Source organism: Pinus tabuliformis, chromosome 1_2 (genome assembly GCF_031772625.1).
Source record: "Pinus tabuliformis cultivar Carrire ecotype Pingquan chromosome 1_2, CPIR1, whole genome shotgun sequence".
NCBI classification, from domain to species: domain Eukaryota; kingdom Viridiplantae; phylum Streptophyta; class Pinopsida; order Pinales; family Pinaceae; genus Pinus; species Pinus tabuliformis.
Window position 1 is genome coordinate 925,687,462 of NC_142298.1, and position 18,108 is coordinate 925,705,569.

At 38.1% G+C, this 18,108-nt stretch overlaps 1 protein-coding gene across 2 annotated transcripts in view; it reads right to left on the reverse strand.

The window, feature by feature from the left end:
* LOC149208983 (uncharacterized) overlaps positions 1–15,192 on the reverse strand; it is a 228,780-nt gene extending 213,588 nt beyond the window's left edge. Inside the window, exons 1-3 of one of the 2 annotated variants that reach the window (XM_089396230.1) lie at positions 14,618–15,192; positions 12,802–12,889; positions 12,627–12,712 (exon numbers count right to left, since the gene is read on the reverse strand). In XM_089396230.1, the coding sequence (XP_089252356.1) occupies positions 12,627–12,712; positions 12,802–12,889; positions 14,618–14,961 (518 nt within the window). In that variant the 5' untranslated portion in view covers positions 14,962–15,192. The remainder of the gene's footprint in view (positions 1–12,626; positions 12,713–12,801; positions 12,890–14,617) is intronic. The other variant, XM_089396231.1, reaches the window with a different exon arrangement.
* Positions 15,193–18,108: the final 2,916 nt, after the last annotated feature.

Here is an 18,108-nt window from a genome sequence, read left to right on the forward strand (position 1 = left end):
TCAAAGAATGTGATATTTTTGCTTTTTCATGATCAAGGCCAACGGTTCTTGCCTTGTCATACCCAGGGCTCTTGTATCCTTTAGGGGCATCATTTATGGCAGAAACCATTTCGTGCCAGTAAGGTGAGCGTAGAACATTGAATGGTATCCCACATGCTTAGAGAAACCTGTAAACTTTTGAATCCACATCATTCCTACACCCCTCATCAAGGAAATCTGATATGGTTCTACGCCTTAAAGATGATGACCCTGTGCCTCCATGTCCATATCCACTGCCTTGGGAGGATGCTGAAGGAGTTCTTTGTGATTGTGAGCTTGGTTCAAAGAAACCCCTTGATTTTTTTGTTCTATATTGGGCTTCCTCCTCTTCCCTTATGTATTTGGCTCTATCCGCTGTTGACACCGCTGTACAAGTTTTGATTCCTATTTGTTTCTCTCCATCCCATGGCCTTTTCCCACAGAGGTGTTTTCTAGCACGGGTGTATGAACCTGTGTAATCAGTGTTGCAATGGGGGCAATGAAATTTAGTGGTTCCACCCCCTCTCCCTGTTTCAGCCCTGTGAACATATTTCCACAATGGAGTTTGGTCTTGTTTAGTTTTTTGAGGGTCATGTTCACCCTCCTCCAGCTCCTCCCCATCGGGGTTTTCACCCATTTGACTTTCTCCGGCTTCTTCATCCCCCTCTTCAGTTTGGGGCCCCCTCTGTTTCCTACTCTCCAGCACCATAATAACCATAAAAGGGACCAGGAAGAAGAAAATGCCAATAAATATAGCCAGGTCCATGGTGTTTGATGTTTGTAGGGTTTTGATTGTTGAATCTGCAAATTAATTTAATTTATTGGGATTAATTAATTTAATTTATTAATTTAATTTAAATACATAATTTTTAAACTCAAACAGTTAAATTAAATTAACTAAATTACTATCTAACCAGCTAAACTAACTAAATTACTAAGTTACTTACCTCTGCAAACTTCCTCCTCGCTCCTTGGCACTTGCTCCTCGCTCCTCAGCACTTGCTCCTCGCTCCTTTGCTCTTGCTCCAGCTCCAAACTCAAGCTCAATGAAGTTAGAATGAATTTTTTTTGGCCCATTGGGCTTTTAAAACCCAAAAAAAAATTTAAATTTTTTTTATTTTTCGGGTCCACGGATTTTTTTTCCGCCGAACCTCTCCCGGAGAGATTTTTAATGCTCGGGAGCGATCAGGGAGCGATCGCTCCCGAGCGTTAAAAATCGCTCCGGGAGCGCCGGAGCGATCGCTCCCTATATCGCTCCCTAACAGACCAGGGAGCGCAAATTTTTTTAAGGGAGCGCGCTCCCGAAAATCGCTCCCGTCCGGGAGCGATTTTGGGAGCGCGCTCCCGAGCCGCTCCCGCCCGGAGCGCGATTCGGGAGCGGGTTCGAGGGGGGGGGGGGGGCGCTCCCCCGCAACATAGGTCGAGAAGGAAACGGCAGTTGAGATGTGGGAGGCTCTCAAGAACCTGTACTAGCATACTTATGTGCAGAGAAGAATGCTACTAGAGAACCAGATGAGGTCGTATCAGATGAAGAAGGGTCAATTGATTGACACATTCCTCCGAGGACTAAATGAGATCCGAGACTAGTTGACTGTTATAGGAGCGACATCGGATCAGGAGCTTATGGTGAGGACAGCCCTGAATGTTCTCTCAAAAGATTGGGAAGTGTTTGTCCAGAGTATCCTGGGCAGAGGGACTCTCCTACCTTGGGACGAGATGTGGGCAGCTCTTCGCCAAGAAGAGATCAGACGGCAGTCGAAGACAGGTAGCAGCAAAAAAGGGATCAAAGTTCACCAAGAGGAGGAGGATGTGGCCTAACATCTGAGGGAAAGCAGGAGAAGCGGAAGAAAAAAGATCTCTCCAAGATCAAGTGCTTCCACTGTGGGGAGATGGGTCATTATGCGACCCAGTGCCCAAGGAAGAAGAGTAAGGGAGAGTCTTCCGAGACTAAGGCAGCGCCAGCATGGGCAGAGAAGGAAGTTTTGACAGACGATGATTGTGCCATGAGTGCACACGCACCACTTGAGCGGAAGTGGGGAGACATCGAGCTATAGTCAGGGAGACTACAGGCGAAGAGGGGCAAGATCCTTGAGGTACCTAACCTCTTGGATTAGACCTTGCTACGGGAGCCCCGACGAGGAGTAGCAGAACTGGCTGAGTGGGTAGAGACGGATGTGGATGGAGCGGCAGAGAGAGCTACGGTGAAGGAGTCACGAGACAGTGCAGAGCTAGCAGGCTGCAACAGTGCGAGAGGCACAGGAGTGTTGCACCAGTGCAGGATGGCTCAGAGAGGTGTGCAACGGTGTGAGATGCAGGGAGTTTTTGCAGCAGCACAAAGGTTAGAGAGGGAGCACTTGTTAGCGGCAGAGGGAGCTTCAGCATCAGAGGGTGTTTCTAGCCCAACAAGGAGGTCAGTTGGGAGATCAGTTACTTACTTCTCAGTAACTGAGTTGCAGTGCAGTAGTGGGCAACACGATGAGAGGAGGTGGAGTGCAGATGCAGTGTTGGGAGGAAGGACCAGCAATAGCACAGATGCAGAGGGAGTTGCAGTGTGGATGCAGTGCTGGAAGGAAGGACCGGCAGCAGCACGGATGCAAAGGGAGTTGTCGTACAAATGCAGCAGTGGCAGTGGCAGAACCAAGGGCAACAGTACAGGAGGCAGCAGTGCAAAGGATGGTCGGCAGGAAGGCCTAGCATCAGCACAGGTACTGATGCCGAATGATCAGAGTAATACTCAGTGAGGAGTATTGCTAGAGCACAGTCCTCGCTAAGAGGGAGTGTTGATTTTGGGTAGCATCGGATGTGCTCTAGCCACGAAATTTGGTGGAGAGGTTGGGGCACATGAGATCTCCAATACCCAGAAAGCGTTTGGGCAGATTCTAAACAGATCAGGAGATATTAAAATAATTAATATTTTTAATGGAGTCCCTAAGTCTAAACTTAGGGAAAATAAAATATTAATGTGTATTAATATGAATTTGTGTTAGAGTGGTCCAAAAGACAAGGATCAAGCCAGATCTAATCTTAACCCTTGATTAGGGACTTAATCTCGGCAGTTGATATGTCAACAGGAAAAGTATAAGAGGAGGCTTGAGGGTCACTTGGAGATTACACCAGAGTGATTAGTCATTCTATTCTCTAGAGCGGGATTTGCTATGAGAGATAGAATCAATGATCAAGAGAGCAGTTGAGGGGCATTGAGTACAAAGAAACAAAGAAGGCAGAGATTGTGCCGAGAGAGTAGCACAGCAGCCAAGGAGGGTGACACAGAGCCAGCAAGGGCTCACGCAGGACCACGCAAAGGCAGCCAAGTGCTGCACAGAGCACCATAGGGGCCAACGCTACTGACGCAGAGGCTCCCAGAGCTGATGCAGGGCCTCCTAGGGCTGACGTAGGCCTAGAAAGGCTGACGCAGGGCCTCCTGGGGCTGACGCAAGGCCAACGTGAGACAGAGAGGGGCTGACACAGTCCAGTTTGGGCAAACGCTAGGGTTGCAGAGCAGTTTTGTGCTGAGGAGCTGCCGGAAGGATTTTCCGAGGTTTCAGCCAGGAGATTTCTCTCAAACTGTGAGGTATAGATGCTAAGGAAATTCTTTGTTGGGTAGGCCAGTTTCGGCACCTAGATTGTACTCTGATATTGCTTAATAAGAAAACCCTCAGATAGTTGCACCGGTTTTCCCGCATTGGGTTTTTCTGGGGACATTGGTCCAAAAATAATGGTGTCATGTGGTGTGTTTGTTCTTGTTTCTTTTAGTTGCTAATCTGTAATATGTTGAGCATGCACTGGTGTTTATTTTTAGTATTTACTTTGTAAATAACTTGTTAAAGAAACATAACAAGTAGGTAGGAATAAATCAGAAAAAGTGCATGAAGGGTTTCTAAACTAAGTAAATTTAGAAACTTCAACACATCATATACTAGAGACTTATATCAATACTTACTTAGGTAAACCCTAGATACAAACATCAATACATCAAAGTTAGATATGCAACAATTTTAATCAAGCTAGGGTTTCGATTATGTGGAAGAATACACACCTAGGGTTTCATTCCTAGGACCTCATTTTAGCTAATACAAGGGTCTTGCTCATAAACTCTAATTCACCAAACCCTAAAATCTAAGGATTCTTCTTATTAACAGCAAACCCTAATTTATCAAAATCTTAAAGATCTAGGGTTTCAATTTATAACTAGGACAATAACAGCAAACCCTAAAAGACTAGGATTTTTCCATAACAATACCAAAATCCAAAACATCAAAAGGATAGAGATTTCATAATAGGTTCTAGATTTTATCGATAATCCTAAGAGGACTAGGGTTTCAACATTACTAGCATTGATAGAGAATATGTGCAAATACAGTGAGGGTTCCTTATATGTATTGTGGGATATATAATCCTACATATTCACAATCTTCATGTCAATCCTAGAATTATATGAGTACCCAAATCCTAAAACATTTCACGCTAGACCTTTTAACAAGTGAAGATTACATACCTCTACCTACTATGCTTGAAAGTTTTAATGCTTTATTGAGCTTATTGTTCTACTTGCAAACTATAATCATAATATTAGATGTATAAAGAAACAGAAACAAATAATACTTACTTGACTTTTTATTAGATCCTCAAAATCTACAAGCTAGTGTAAGACAAACCAGTTTGTAGACTTCTTCCTTTCATGAGACAGGGATGTTAAGATTGCTTATTAAAATTTTCCTTTCTTCAATGTCTTGTACAACAGAGATTAGCTTTTATGTAACTTATAGGTCTCGGTCTTACTAATGTAGGTCTCTTCAAACCTTATATTGCTTCTTTTTACTTAACAAATGTCTTCTTCTATTTGGTTAGACATCTGTAGGACTCAAAACCTTTTCAAGCTTCACTGAAGTTGACTACTCACAATAGATCTTATTATTTCAAGAACTGAGCTTCACCAAGTCGGCCTTTTATGTCATTAATGAAGTTCGGATCTTATCTATATATTTACAGATTCTCGTCCCTTTTTCTTTGCAGGTGCCTTGACTCCTTTAACTTAGGAGTGGCAGAGGTTTTGTATCAGCTTCTAAACATTTTGATCTTTATTCTTTTAATTGTTGGGTTCAAGGTCTACTTTTAGACTTCAAATTACAAGATTTGGTCATCTTGATTTTACATCGAACCAGGGGCAATTTCAAATGTACAAAACTTGGTAACTTACGAATTTAAGATTGATACAGAACTTTTATGGATCCGACCTCGATTATTGTTCTCAGACCTTCAAGGAAATGTTGCTTTGATTCTTTGGTCTACAAGTTCTAGTATGCGACCTAGTTACAGGGGTATAGACTCATAAATATGCCTAGAACTGTATCTCTTGTAATTTATTCTTCCTTCTAATCAACTCGACCTTCAAGACTAGTCTAGAAACCTTTGTCTTTTATACAAATGATCTTTTCGTTGCCTTATTCACTGACATTAACTTTGATACCATGTTGAGAAATCCATTAAGGCAACAACTTAGGGTTTTACTTTAGTTGATTTCTCTTATTATGACATTATCTTGTGATATTTAATTATTAGTTCTTCCAAATTATCTTGTTCTTATCATCAAGACTAATGCCAATCAATAAACAAAAGAGGACACAAGATGTAGGCACACAGCCAGGGCAAAACCCCTAGGTAGGGGAAAACCCAGTCAAACTCTTCCAATAGTAGATTTAAATCAAGTTGAGATGACCAAGACCCTTATTGCCTAGACCATCAACACGTTCCATCCATCAAGTCAACCTTGTTCAAAAATGACACATTATGTTTTGGTTTTGTAGTCATATCATGCTTTGGCCCTATAGTCATACCATATTTCGGTCCTGTAATCATACCAAGCTTTGGTCTTGTAGCCTTGTCAAGCTTCGGTCCTATATTCTGCAATCTTATCTGTTGAGAAATCAATGCTAGTAGGTTTTAGGGTTTAATTCCTCTTTCTTGATAATTACTTGTGAATTATGTTGGTTTCTTTTACTTCTTGATTAGTTTATCTTTCATCAAGCAATTACCAAATTATATGTGTATGAAGATCACAAGAACAAGAGACACAAGATGTAGGTGGTCAACAAGGGCAAAACCCCTATTAGGGGAAAACCCAGTCACAAACTCTTCCTTCAGTGTATTCAAATCAAGATGAGACACTTTCCAAATTTCTTAGACCTAGGTAAAGACTTCATCCAAACACCAAGTTAACCTTTCCCTGCAACAGATGATCTTGACAAAGTACTTCAAGTGACAGCTTCCTAGCAATAGCTTCAGTCCAGAATTTTGGCCCCCCAACAACTGAACTTCGACCCCCAACTTCAGAATTTTGGACCTACAATAGATATAGATTTTCGACCCTTGCAACTGCCCAGAAATCTTCACACGTGTGAGAGAAAGATAGCCCAAAACTTGATTTAGGTCTTCCCAACAAACTTCGTCTTTCACCAGCTTCTTCGTTCTCTTTTTCTACTTCTCTTTCTTGTAGATCGAACTTGTTGAGTGAGTGAGTGAAATAGGTCGAATTGCTTCTCCTGATATAGTCTTTCCATTGGGTCGAATTGCCCTTATGTAGGCTGACTTCTTGGGGAGAGAACCGATTTGGAGTGGAGGTGACAAATTACCTTTTTGACTCAATAATAATTATTTTTACATGATACAAAAGCCAAGAAGGGTCTAATAAAAATGACAATGACTTTAATGGCTCAAGACAAAACCTAGAAGCCTTCAATGGAGGCTTTGACCTAGAAAACTTCGACCCAAGCATGAAACCCATGCTTTAATAAGTCATTTTCTTTAATAATAAATTTACTTTTTGATAAGTACAATTATGAAGACTGAAGCTAGTTACATTCTTCAACATTGTCATGCTTTCGTCCTGTATTCATGCCATGCTTCAATCCTACAATAACTTAATGCCTCGATCCTATAATCTCCCAATACTTCGTTCCTATAGATTACCTGAATCAACCTAAATTCATTGTCCTGTGCTATGTATCTAAACTTATTTTCATGTCAAAGTTGGTTCGAGTTCACTTGAATATTTATAGTTGTTTCTCACTGTAAATGAGGCTGACATGAATAATAGGAGCCAACTTATAGAATATTTAAGGGCCGACTTGATGGATGGAGGGTTGGACATGACAAAATACAATATTTTTTTTTGACACCATGAACCCAAGAAGGATTTCTTACATAATAAATTTGACTTTGCCTCAACAAAAATCCTAGAGCACTTAATGGGTGCTTTGACCTATTCACCATTGACCCAAGCATGAAACCCATGCTTTAATAAGTCAAAAAAAAATTCCTTTTATAATTTTTTTTTCTTTTCATGACTCAAATTTAATTATGAAGACCGACACTAGTTACATTCTTCAACGCACACTTCCAACTATGCCTCCATCAAATGAACCTTTCATACTATGTTGTAGGATACATGGCCCACCCCTCCATATGAAGCGTGTTTCGTTAAGAATACAATGAAATATGGGGGGTATGCCCTTGATATGTATATCAAGAGGGGTGATATGTGTATCATGTTTTTGATACATGTATCACCCCTCTTGATATGCATATCAAGCACCATACAATGCATATCAACACCATACAGTGTATCAGAAATCGTACAATGTGTGTGTGCCCATATGGCACTTTGATATGGCCCAATTTCCCCTTTTAATTGTTAAAAAATATTTTTCTTTAGTTATTATGTTTTTCAAATACTTTTTTGGAGATTTCTAGAATCATATATATATATATATAAGAGGTTATCCCTATCATTTCTCCTCACAATGTTTGAGGCTTGAACAAGGGAGAATTGAGAACTTGAGAACTTGCTCATTTATTCTTAAATCTATATATGTATTCTAAATTACAATGTTAAAACTAAAACTTAAATGCTTTCTTTCAAAGTTTTGCTATAATTTTTTGAAAAAAATATATATATATATATATATTGTGTATTCCCATTTCCAAATTTTTTGGGGGTCACATTTCTAATGCGTTCCCATTTCAAATACTTGTTTTCAAACACGTGTTTTCGTTTCCCCATACCATGCAACTTAGCTTTCATCTATTGATAGCTTCCTCGATCCCAAATTAGGCCTTCATTCATCTAGGGTTTAAAGAGGTGAAAGGTAGATTTTAATCCTTATAAAGTGTCCTCCAAAATATGTTACACCTCCTCAAGGATGTTTGTAGGTGATTTGGAGCTTTTTGAAATCTAGTTCTCCAAACGCTAGTGCTCCTCTTCTAGAATGCAAATAATGTGTCATTTGGTCTTCTTTTAGCTTGTAGGTCAAAATATTGACTTCAAACACCTTTAACTTTGCATAGGTCCACTTGACACTTTCATCTTTCAAATTCTTTATTTCAGGGGCTTGGACTATGTCAACCATGCCACATGGTGCTTCCTCATGCAAAGGGCTATCCTTCAAATATGTAGAACAAGCCTCAAACTAAGTGTCCTTACCCAAATGTCTCAGGGTTAGAACATGCCTCTAAATATATAGAATATGCCTCAATTAATGTGCAATGCCCCATAAAGTCACTTTAATATGCTTTAAATGGCTTCTTACACAAAGCAACCTTCCTCCAAGGGAGTAGACTCATCATCAAGTAATCAAAATGTTCCTCATCATCAAGCAATCGAAATGCTCCCTTGGAGTGGAACACTTTTCATGAAGTGACCTCTTTGACCAAATAAGTGCTTCACTACCACATGGCCTTATCCACGTTAGGGTGTTCCTCTTCTAGCCATTTTTCTTGCCCCCATCATGCCCAAGGGCTTCCTCCAAGGGAGGGTGTTTTGCTCCTCTAGACTTTATCTCGCCACATGCCATGCTTTGGACCTCCTATAATATAGAGCATTCCTTCTTTTAGTTGTATTTGACCCATTAACTCACCATGAATCATGCTTTGGACTTCTACCATGGTAAGCTATTCATGTTTTAGAGCTCCCTTCCTCAACTATGCGCACTGCCAAGTGTGGCAAAATAGAATCCCCAAGTGTAATATGCCTCTAGAAAATTCCCAATGGACCTATAACTTCTACTGAACTCGGTCTTCCATTGTGCTCAGTGAGAGAAGAAAGGCACTTGAAAATGCAAAATGACTCCTGCATTTTCAAGGGGTAACGGGGTGTACACTATAAACACCTTTCGTCCAAAATAACACGAGTCTGCTTCAATAGAATTTTTTAAAAAGGGTATGGTTTATTTTTGAGTCTTGAAATGAATCCACTAATTCTTTCTTATATGTATAATATGCATAATACAAACGGTTTCACATTTTATTTCCCTATAGTAGTTTTTGGTCACATAGATTATATAGAACCTTGGTTTGACCCCTTTATAATATGAGATGTGCTAATTATGCTTGCACCAGTCATATAGAAAGATAACATTCATGCAATGCTCAAATGACTCCTACATTTTCAAGGGGTAATGGGGTGTAAAAGCCTTTGGGCCAAAATAACATCAAAGTCTGTTTCAACTGAATTTTTTTAAAAAGGTTATGTGGTGGTTTACTTTTGAGTCTTGAAACGGATTCATTAATATGCATTAGTGTTGCGGAGGAGTGCCCCCCCCCCCCCTCGATCCTGCTCCCAATCCACGCTCCGGGCAAGAACGACTCGGGAGCGGGTCGGGAGTGTGCTCCCTAAAAAAAATGCTCCCTGCCTTTTCGAAAGCATTTAGCCTTTTTTGCAAAAAAAATTGTAGTAATGTTCCAAATGCAATTTTTTTTCAAAGAAACAAATAAGTTTTGAGTGGGGCAACTTAATGATCAAGCCTATGGCCCTAGTATTGATATGCGATTCATGGTAATGTTAAATTCTTAAAGTAAAAGTGACATTCTCCTTAATCTTCATTTTCATCATTTTACTTAAATTTTTAACATTACCATGAAATGACTCAAGATGTTTGAGAGTGGTTCCAACCTCATTGGATTTCATATGGAGAAAGTAGAATTTTAGATTTCATTCAAAATCCAGCAAACTTATCAGTTTTTCAGGATTTCAGGATTGCAATGTTTCCATTGAATTTTGTCATGTATTAGGGTATGGAACTCATATTTAATCAGGAGCACTAATCCTTCTATGTACCTTGATGTTAGTGACATTGGTTGTCGAACTCCTCTATCATGACCCTCCTAAAAATGTATGCATCACTCAAACAAAATCTTGGCTTGACATGTTATGCTTTTTGTATCTTATGTTAATGCTTAGAGGGTGATATTAATGACAGATCCCTATACAGATACAGAGGTAATGACAAAGATACCTCTGGATATCAATGCTTAGAGGGTGATATTAATGACAAAGATCCTGATTTTCCAACAAGACTAAAAAACTAGACATTTCTCGTGGTGGCAAGAGGCCAAGCATAAGCAATAGATAATATATTTACTTGTCTTTTCTAGTTTCTAGTAGTTTTTATAACTATTGACTCTTTCATATTTATTATGATATTTTTTTAAACAATATATAACAATTTAAGTTTGAAGTTGGCAATTATAACTCATTAGTAATGAATTATGAATATGATGCTTCATGAAAATTGAAAGTTGTTTCATTTCATTTTATAACATTTCATTTCATGTTAGATATTATTTGTTGTAATGGTTACACTTAGCTTACAAGTACAACTCTGTGATCAATGATGATAAATGTTATATATTGAATTTTGATAACTTGAAACTTTAAGATTGATGAATCACAAGACTCAATATGTTGTATGTTACTATGTTACTAACTTGTGGACGTGGTTGATGAAGATTATAACTTCTAGATGATTGTTGTTATATGGTTCAATCTATGTTTTTTTATGTTTTTTATATCTAATTCATAATTCTATATGTTTTTGTTGACATATATGTATCAAAATATAAAAATATAAAAATATATATATATATATATATTATATAAAAAACGCTCCGGGATTTGCTCCCAAACCGGGAGCTTTTGAAAATGTCGCTCCCGCACCCGTTTTCGCTCCCACTCCCTGCTTTCACTCCCGCTCCCAAGTAACACTGATATGCATAATACCAAGGGTTTCACATTTTCTTTCCCAATAGTAGTTTTTGGTCACATAGATTCTACAGCATCATGGGTTGACCCCTTTATAATACGGGATGTGCTAATGATGCTTGCACCAGTAATATACAAAAATAACAATCATCAGTGCTCAAATGCAAGTGTCGGAAATTGTTCAAAAATTTTATATATTACATCTCAAAGTCAAGACTTAAAGCTTACTTTGGGGAAGATACAAAAGAAACACTACTCTTGGAAAATTTTGACCAAAATAAACGTACTTTAAAAAGGAACCACTCACCACGTGGATTTTTTCAGCTAAAAGATCAACAAAACGGTGGAGACAACATGAAAACAGACATCTCACCATCCATGATTTGGGACCATACTATGCTATATGAGGGAATCTCTTATGATTTATTCCCTGCATCTGGAGTAGTTCAAAGTTTCGTTTAATTCCTAAAAAGGATCACACCAGGTGTCAGGCATATATGTGTTATGTAGGAAGGTTTTACTGTAATATGTAAAGTAATAAATTGCTACAATTCCACAATCTTTACGTACTAGTAATGAGTGTAGTTGTTTCAGGATTGTATCATCGCTTGTACATGATGTGGGCAGTTATATTGAAATCAGTTAAACATGTCGAGACCAGCTCTAGACTAAAGGGCTAGTCCAAAGCTAAATCTAGTATATTGCTATTTGTATATGGTCCTGTAAAGGTGCCGCTCTATCATATGCCTCTTTAAATTGCATGCCAGTCACATGTTCTCCTTGTTATTCTCTGATATAATCAACTACAAATGATTGCATCTTCATGTTCTTGTATCTACTTCAAGATTGTGTGCTAAATAATGGATCAAAAAGTGTTATAAAGCAGCTACATACTTGAGTTATGGAGTTTATGCTCTGTTGGTAATCTGGGTTCACAGCATAATTCCTTGGTTTTACAGTTACAACTTACATTATAGGCTGTGTATTTCAGACAATTCCAAGAGCTGATTTTACCAAATGAATAAAGGCAACGGACACACTCTCTAAAGATAACATTCATAGCCACTTCATATCCTATTTTGGATTCCAAAGCGTCTCTTCCTTTGATTTTCACACTCTCCTCCAACTGTCAGATTTGTATCATAGTTTGTGCAAGAAGCTGGCAGTTACAACAATTAAACAATATAAACCAGCTATATACTGAGGTTAATCCAAAGCTAAACCTAGTAATCTTGTTATCTTTGAATGATCTTCTAAGGGTGTTGCTTTTTCATATATCTATTTAGAGTGAATGCCAAACATATATTGTCCTTGATGTTCTCCGGTTTTATCAGCTACAATTTGTTTCACCTTCAAGTTATTGTCTGTGCTTCAGCCTTCATGATTGTGTACTAAGCAAAGAATTGTAAATGTGACATTAAGGTAGCTGCATACTTGAATTATGGAGTTCGTGCTCCGTTGGTAATATGGGTTCACAGCAGAATTCCACAGTTTTATGGTTATGGCATATTTTATAGGCTGCGGACAAGTCCAAGAAGTGACTCTAACTAGTGAATGAAAGCAATAAGCATACTCTCTAAAGACAATTTTCGTGGCCACCACAGATCCTGTTTTCGGTTGCAAAAAGTCTCTTCCTTTCCTTCTAACCCTCTCCTCTATCTGTTGAAATAGAAGAAAAGAAAAGTGAGTGGCTATTCAATAGAAAATTTTAAAAAAAATACAAAATGTTAAAAAGAGCAAAATCACACCCGTTGCTTCATCAAATCAGCGTTGCCAATAACATCTCCAATTAGTTCACGAAGCTCCACATCATGCTTGCAGGCATCTTCCAGGATCCTGACAGAAAATTCCAAGTTAATAGAAGTCCTTCAACTTTCTATCCAACCAAAAATCCTACCTTGTTGTGGATACAGAAAAGTGCAACAGAACACCATGACAAGCCCCTAGCTCACTAACTCATGTAAGTAGCATAGATCCATCTTGACACCAGAATAAAAGAATGCATAAAAGAAACTAGGTGCAAACCTCTCACCAGTTAAAAGATCCAAGAATCCAACAGAACACCATGACAAGACCCTAGCTTACTAACTCATGTAATTAGAATAGATCCATCTTAACACCAGAATAAAAGAATGAATAAGAGAAACTAGGTGCAAACCTCTCACCAGTTAAAAGATCCAAAAATAGATGGATATATGCTATTGTTTTGTGATAAGCAGTTTAAAATAAGTGTTTACAATAAACAACAAACGTCAGCTTCGGCTTTTTTTTCCATTTCATTTTATTAGTTTACCCACAGACATGGACAAAGAGATCTCTTCCACCCTGCGGTAAGAACAAAGGCAAAGCCGAGGCTCCTTGCATTAGGGCCCACCCTTGAGATGGAAAATTCAGTCACATTACATTGATTATTTTTAACACAGTAGCATATTATTAAGATTTCATGGAGGGAAATGCCATGGTGGGATCTGAAACATGCACGCTGACACAATGACCTACAAATAAACTGACCACAATGTAAAAGGGATCTGCTTAGCATACCGAGCCATCAAACAGTTTTGGGGTATGGTCCAATGAAAGGAATTCTTTTTTTTTTCTAAGTGGTAACTGCTGAGGAAAAATGGGAACAAGTAGCCGATGGAAAACGGAGCAGGTGATCACATGAAACCCATTTTTCTCTGACAAAGAAGATTAATATGACTGGAATGCTGAAGAGAGGAATTAGATATTGGTTTAGTCATGGATGACAACTTACAAGTGCCATGGACAAACTCCTAAGCTGTAGGAACAAAAAGCAGCACCAATATCCCATTAGGAGCTGACAAAAAGGTTCCTGATCTTTTTCTTTTTTTTTCTTTTTTTGAGCTGCAAAGCACAGGCTCAAGCATAACTCCATGCTTGTATTCTCACTGTGTTTATATTCTCACTGTGGCTTGGGAGGTCTGCAACAGCTCAGGGCTCTTAAAGAGCAGAGGCTGGGTGTTTTCAGATTAATGTTGTCTTTGACTCCGTCAGGCTCTTCGTTTATTTTTTGTGGGGCCCCCTGTTCCCAAGAATGTTTAGTCTACAGTGCTCCATGGGAATATTAGGTTAGCACTGGAAAGAGGAAGAATGCAGATGCAATTTTGAATCATAGGCTTGCACTCCAAAACCTGCTTCTGGATTTGCAAAGCTTCCAGTTCACATTGTATCTTATGAACCATCTTCAGCGAGTTAAATGACTCTATGGAACTTACAAGCGCAAACATTTGTCTCCATTGACCACTGGCACCCAATTGTTGCCCCTCAGACCTGACACCTAAGCCAAAGGAAGTCCGCTCTACGCTGTGCAGGCATGTGTTGTGAAGCCACCCCTTGTCTATTATGGCAAAACCACTGTATTACACTGTTTTATCAAAAGAACAGGGACTACCCAATGCAGGAAACCTCAATCACAACAAAACCTACAGGGCTGGACCCCCACCTATTCATAAAAGCACTCATTCATAACAATTGCCCCAATTGCCCAATCGAGCTGGTCAATCATTTACAGAAAATATTTAAAAGGGTGCTGTAAGAACTTACTTTGCCCATTCTGGGTAGACGTTCTTCTTCTTTTCATATTCTCTTCTCTTCCTCTCTTCTCTGAGTTTCTCCAGCCTGCGTTCTCTAGCGCTTGTTCCAGAGCTCTTGATTTCACCTTGTCCTCCCAAGCTTGCCACTGCAATAAGCCGCCTCCTCATTATTTTTACTACAATCCTCAAACTATCAAGAGGAAGAAACCCATGTGATAACTCTTTGAGTTGTATGCCCTGTGTTTTGGTAGTCTGCAAATGGGTGACACTCGTTGTTATTCTGTGAGGATTTCTGTACGGGAGGTGCTGAAGAGAACTCTGCCAGGCCATGTATTGCATCGATATGGGCTGCATTGATATTGTTTTAATCGTTCCCCATAAAAACTAGTTTTCAAAACACTCTTGTCATGTTTTAATCCATTATTTCCATCCTGTTCTCGTTGCTTCTTCCCGTTCCTATTTATCTTCGAAAATATACGAGTTTATGTTTCACTCATATACACCATATCAGAGCATCGTTTACCCGTTAGCGCACCTTTCCAGTGCCACTTAATCGGTGCTTTATTTTGGAGAGTCGGATCATGAGAATGTAGTGATGTTTTTACCATTTATTAACTTTTCATTTGGTCATTTAAATATCCTGAGAATTGATATTTTTTATTTAAAATTGAAAGGAAAATCCATATTTCCACAATACCACAATAAACTGATGAAGATTTTGCCACAATGTGTCCTGTACTCTAAATAGATTTGTCAATATGCTAGCAGTTAGCGCTTAAGATAATTTATTTAGAGATGGGTTTGTCAAGAAGCTCGGAGTATTTATTTTGAAGCTTCACATAAAAAGGGCCAAATACATGAAGAAACAATCTGTCTTATAAACTATCTTTAGCCTCGTAGAAATTAAAATAATTTCTTCTTCTTCTATAAAACTGTGATATAAATTTTTAAATTATAAATAGCCAAACTTTAATAATGTTAAAATATTCTTTGTCTAATACATATCCAACCAATAATATAGGTTTATCTAATACATATCCAACCAATAATATAGGTTTTCAATTTCTTTAGTCTAATCTTATTTTTAATTTATTAAAAAATTATTCATGAAACATGGCTAATTTTATCATTTATTAAAAAAATATTTACATTTGAAAGTTCATTGGTATCAGTCCACTATATTTGTGTGGTGATTGAGTTCACAGGATGTTTGCACTGCGTTGATTTCATTTATGCTTCCCATAGTGCACTTGAGCACCCACTCGGCTCTGAACCTTCACAATCCAAGTGGCACATTTACACAACACCATGAGTGTTTGAAACCCCAATGTTGTAAGTTTGAAACTTCATGGACACTTTAAAAATATAATCATGTGTTTGTTTCAAATAGATTAAGAATTAGTTGGTGTATTTCACTTGTCCGTTGGTCCATGTCGTTCATCCATTCAATTTTTGGATTACGGCTTTATCGTTTTCACAGTGGGGGAGGTAACACGCGAAGGAAGAACAATGGTGTGATCCAGGATTCCAACAATGTGATGTGATTTGTTTGTGTCCCTGAGATGAAATGTAGGACAAAGTGATGTGATGTAGGATAACACTATGATAGTGAAGGCCAAGGTTGTTGCATATTTTTATTTTGTTTTTATAGGAGATGAGCAGATCACAAACTAGATGCAAAAATTTTAGGGAAAGTCTTTGAATTCGGTGAACTAGATGGTTGTACTTTCTGAGTGTAGATAGCTTTAAGTTATAGAAGATCATTCGTATCGAAATTAGATGTTAAATTCTATATTAAGTTGACATTTACGGCGTATATTAATCATATTTATTAATGTGGTTATGCTAGTTACATTTTATTGTGAAATCTATGTAGTATATAAATAAGTAGCGTGAATTTTGTTTCTTAAAACATTATTTTTTGAATTAATTTAAATAAATTAAAATGTGTGTATTTATATTTTATTAAAAAAAAATGGAAATCATTTAAATATAATTTAAAACCACTTCAAAGAAATAAAAACTATAAAATGTTTGATATTCTCGGTATTTTTTCATATATATGGATTCAATTAGCTCCAATTCATTTACACAAAGTAGAAGTTTCTTCATTGTCCATATTTTGCTGCTTTGTTGACTTCAAAATGGCATCTGATACGTCCCTAGAGATAAGTTGTGGCGTAGAATGGAAGAACTTGAAATTCCTTTGCATTATAGAGTTGTTGTCCATAGGCTTTATGAAGAGGTGAGAGTCAAAATTAGAACTTCAGCACGACTTTTGGAAAGCTTTAGAAGTGACATTGGAGTCTAGCAAGGCTACCCTTTATCCCCTAGTCTTTTTGGTTTATATATTGATAATCTGGAAGAGTGGCTATATTTGCAAGGTGGTGATGGTGTTCGGTTGGGGCAGTTTGTGATAAAGTTTTTTTTTTTATGTTGATGACCTTGCATTGATTGCAAAATCGACCCATGGATTGCAGATGCACCTATATTCCTTTAAGCATTTATGTAGAGCAGTGGGGATGCAAGTCAATACCAGCAAGACCAAAATAATGATTTTCTCTAATAAAAGGAAGCAGATTCAACACACATTCTTCTTTGAGGGTAACATTCTTGAAGAAGTAAATGAGTACAAGTACCTCGCGGTTGATTTCAACAACAAGCTTAATTGGGAGGACTACAGACAGAAGAGAAATTTAGGAGGGTGGAAAGCATTATACGTTTTTCAAAACAGATGTAGAGAGCCAGAGTTATGGGATTGGAAAACGACTAAAGTACTTTTTGGACTCCTAATTTGTCCAGTGATACTATATGGGTGTGAATTATGGGCTAGCTAGCGGTACCCTCGTCTCAAAATGGAAACAAATTGAGAAAATCCAAAAACATTTGATCACGAGCAAGTTCAAAATAAAAATTTTGGTTCCTTATGAGATAATGTTGAGTGAAATATAAGCAACTCCCATCAAAGCAATTGCTATGGTGCATCTTATAAGATATCTAAAAAGAATTAAGCAACTGAGAGTAGGTAGATAGCCTAAAGTTATCTTCAGTGAAGGCATGAGTGAAAGAAAGAAAGCATGGATGAGACAAAACAACAAATGGATGCAAAAATGGGATATCTACCTCAATGCTTGTCCCTCAAATAGTAAGGAGTTAAAGAATTTTGTTATGGAGAAGTTTCGTAAGCATATATGGGGAAAAGAGTTGGGTAGAAAGAAGAAGTATTATGTTGAGGAATTCAACCCACTTGTGATCTCCAACAAAAAGAGTACATTGGAGCTAGCATTCCGTGGAGAGCAAAGATTCTTATTGTTCAATTAAGAACTAACTCACATCAACTTCACTGTGAAACGGGATGGTGGAAAAGACCTAAAGAAGCTTAGGAAGAATGAGTGGGTGCTTTTTTCACTTCTTGGGCAGTGGAACTGGAAAAACATTTAATTTTAGAATGTGATGCTTTCAAAGACATAAGAGACATTTATGGTAATATGCTAGCATCGA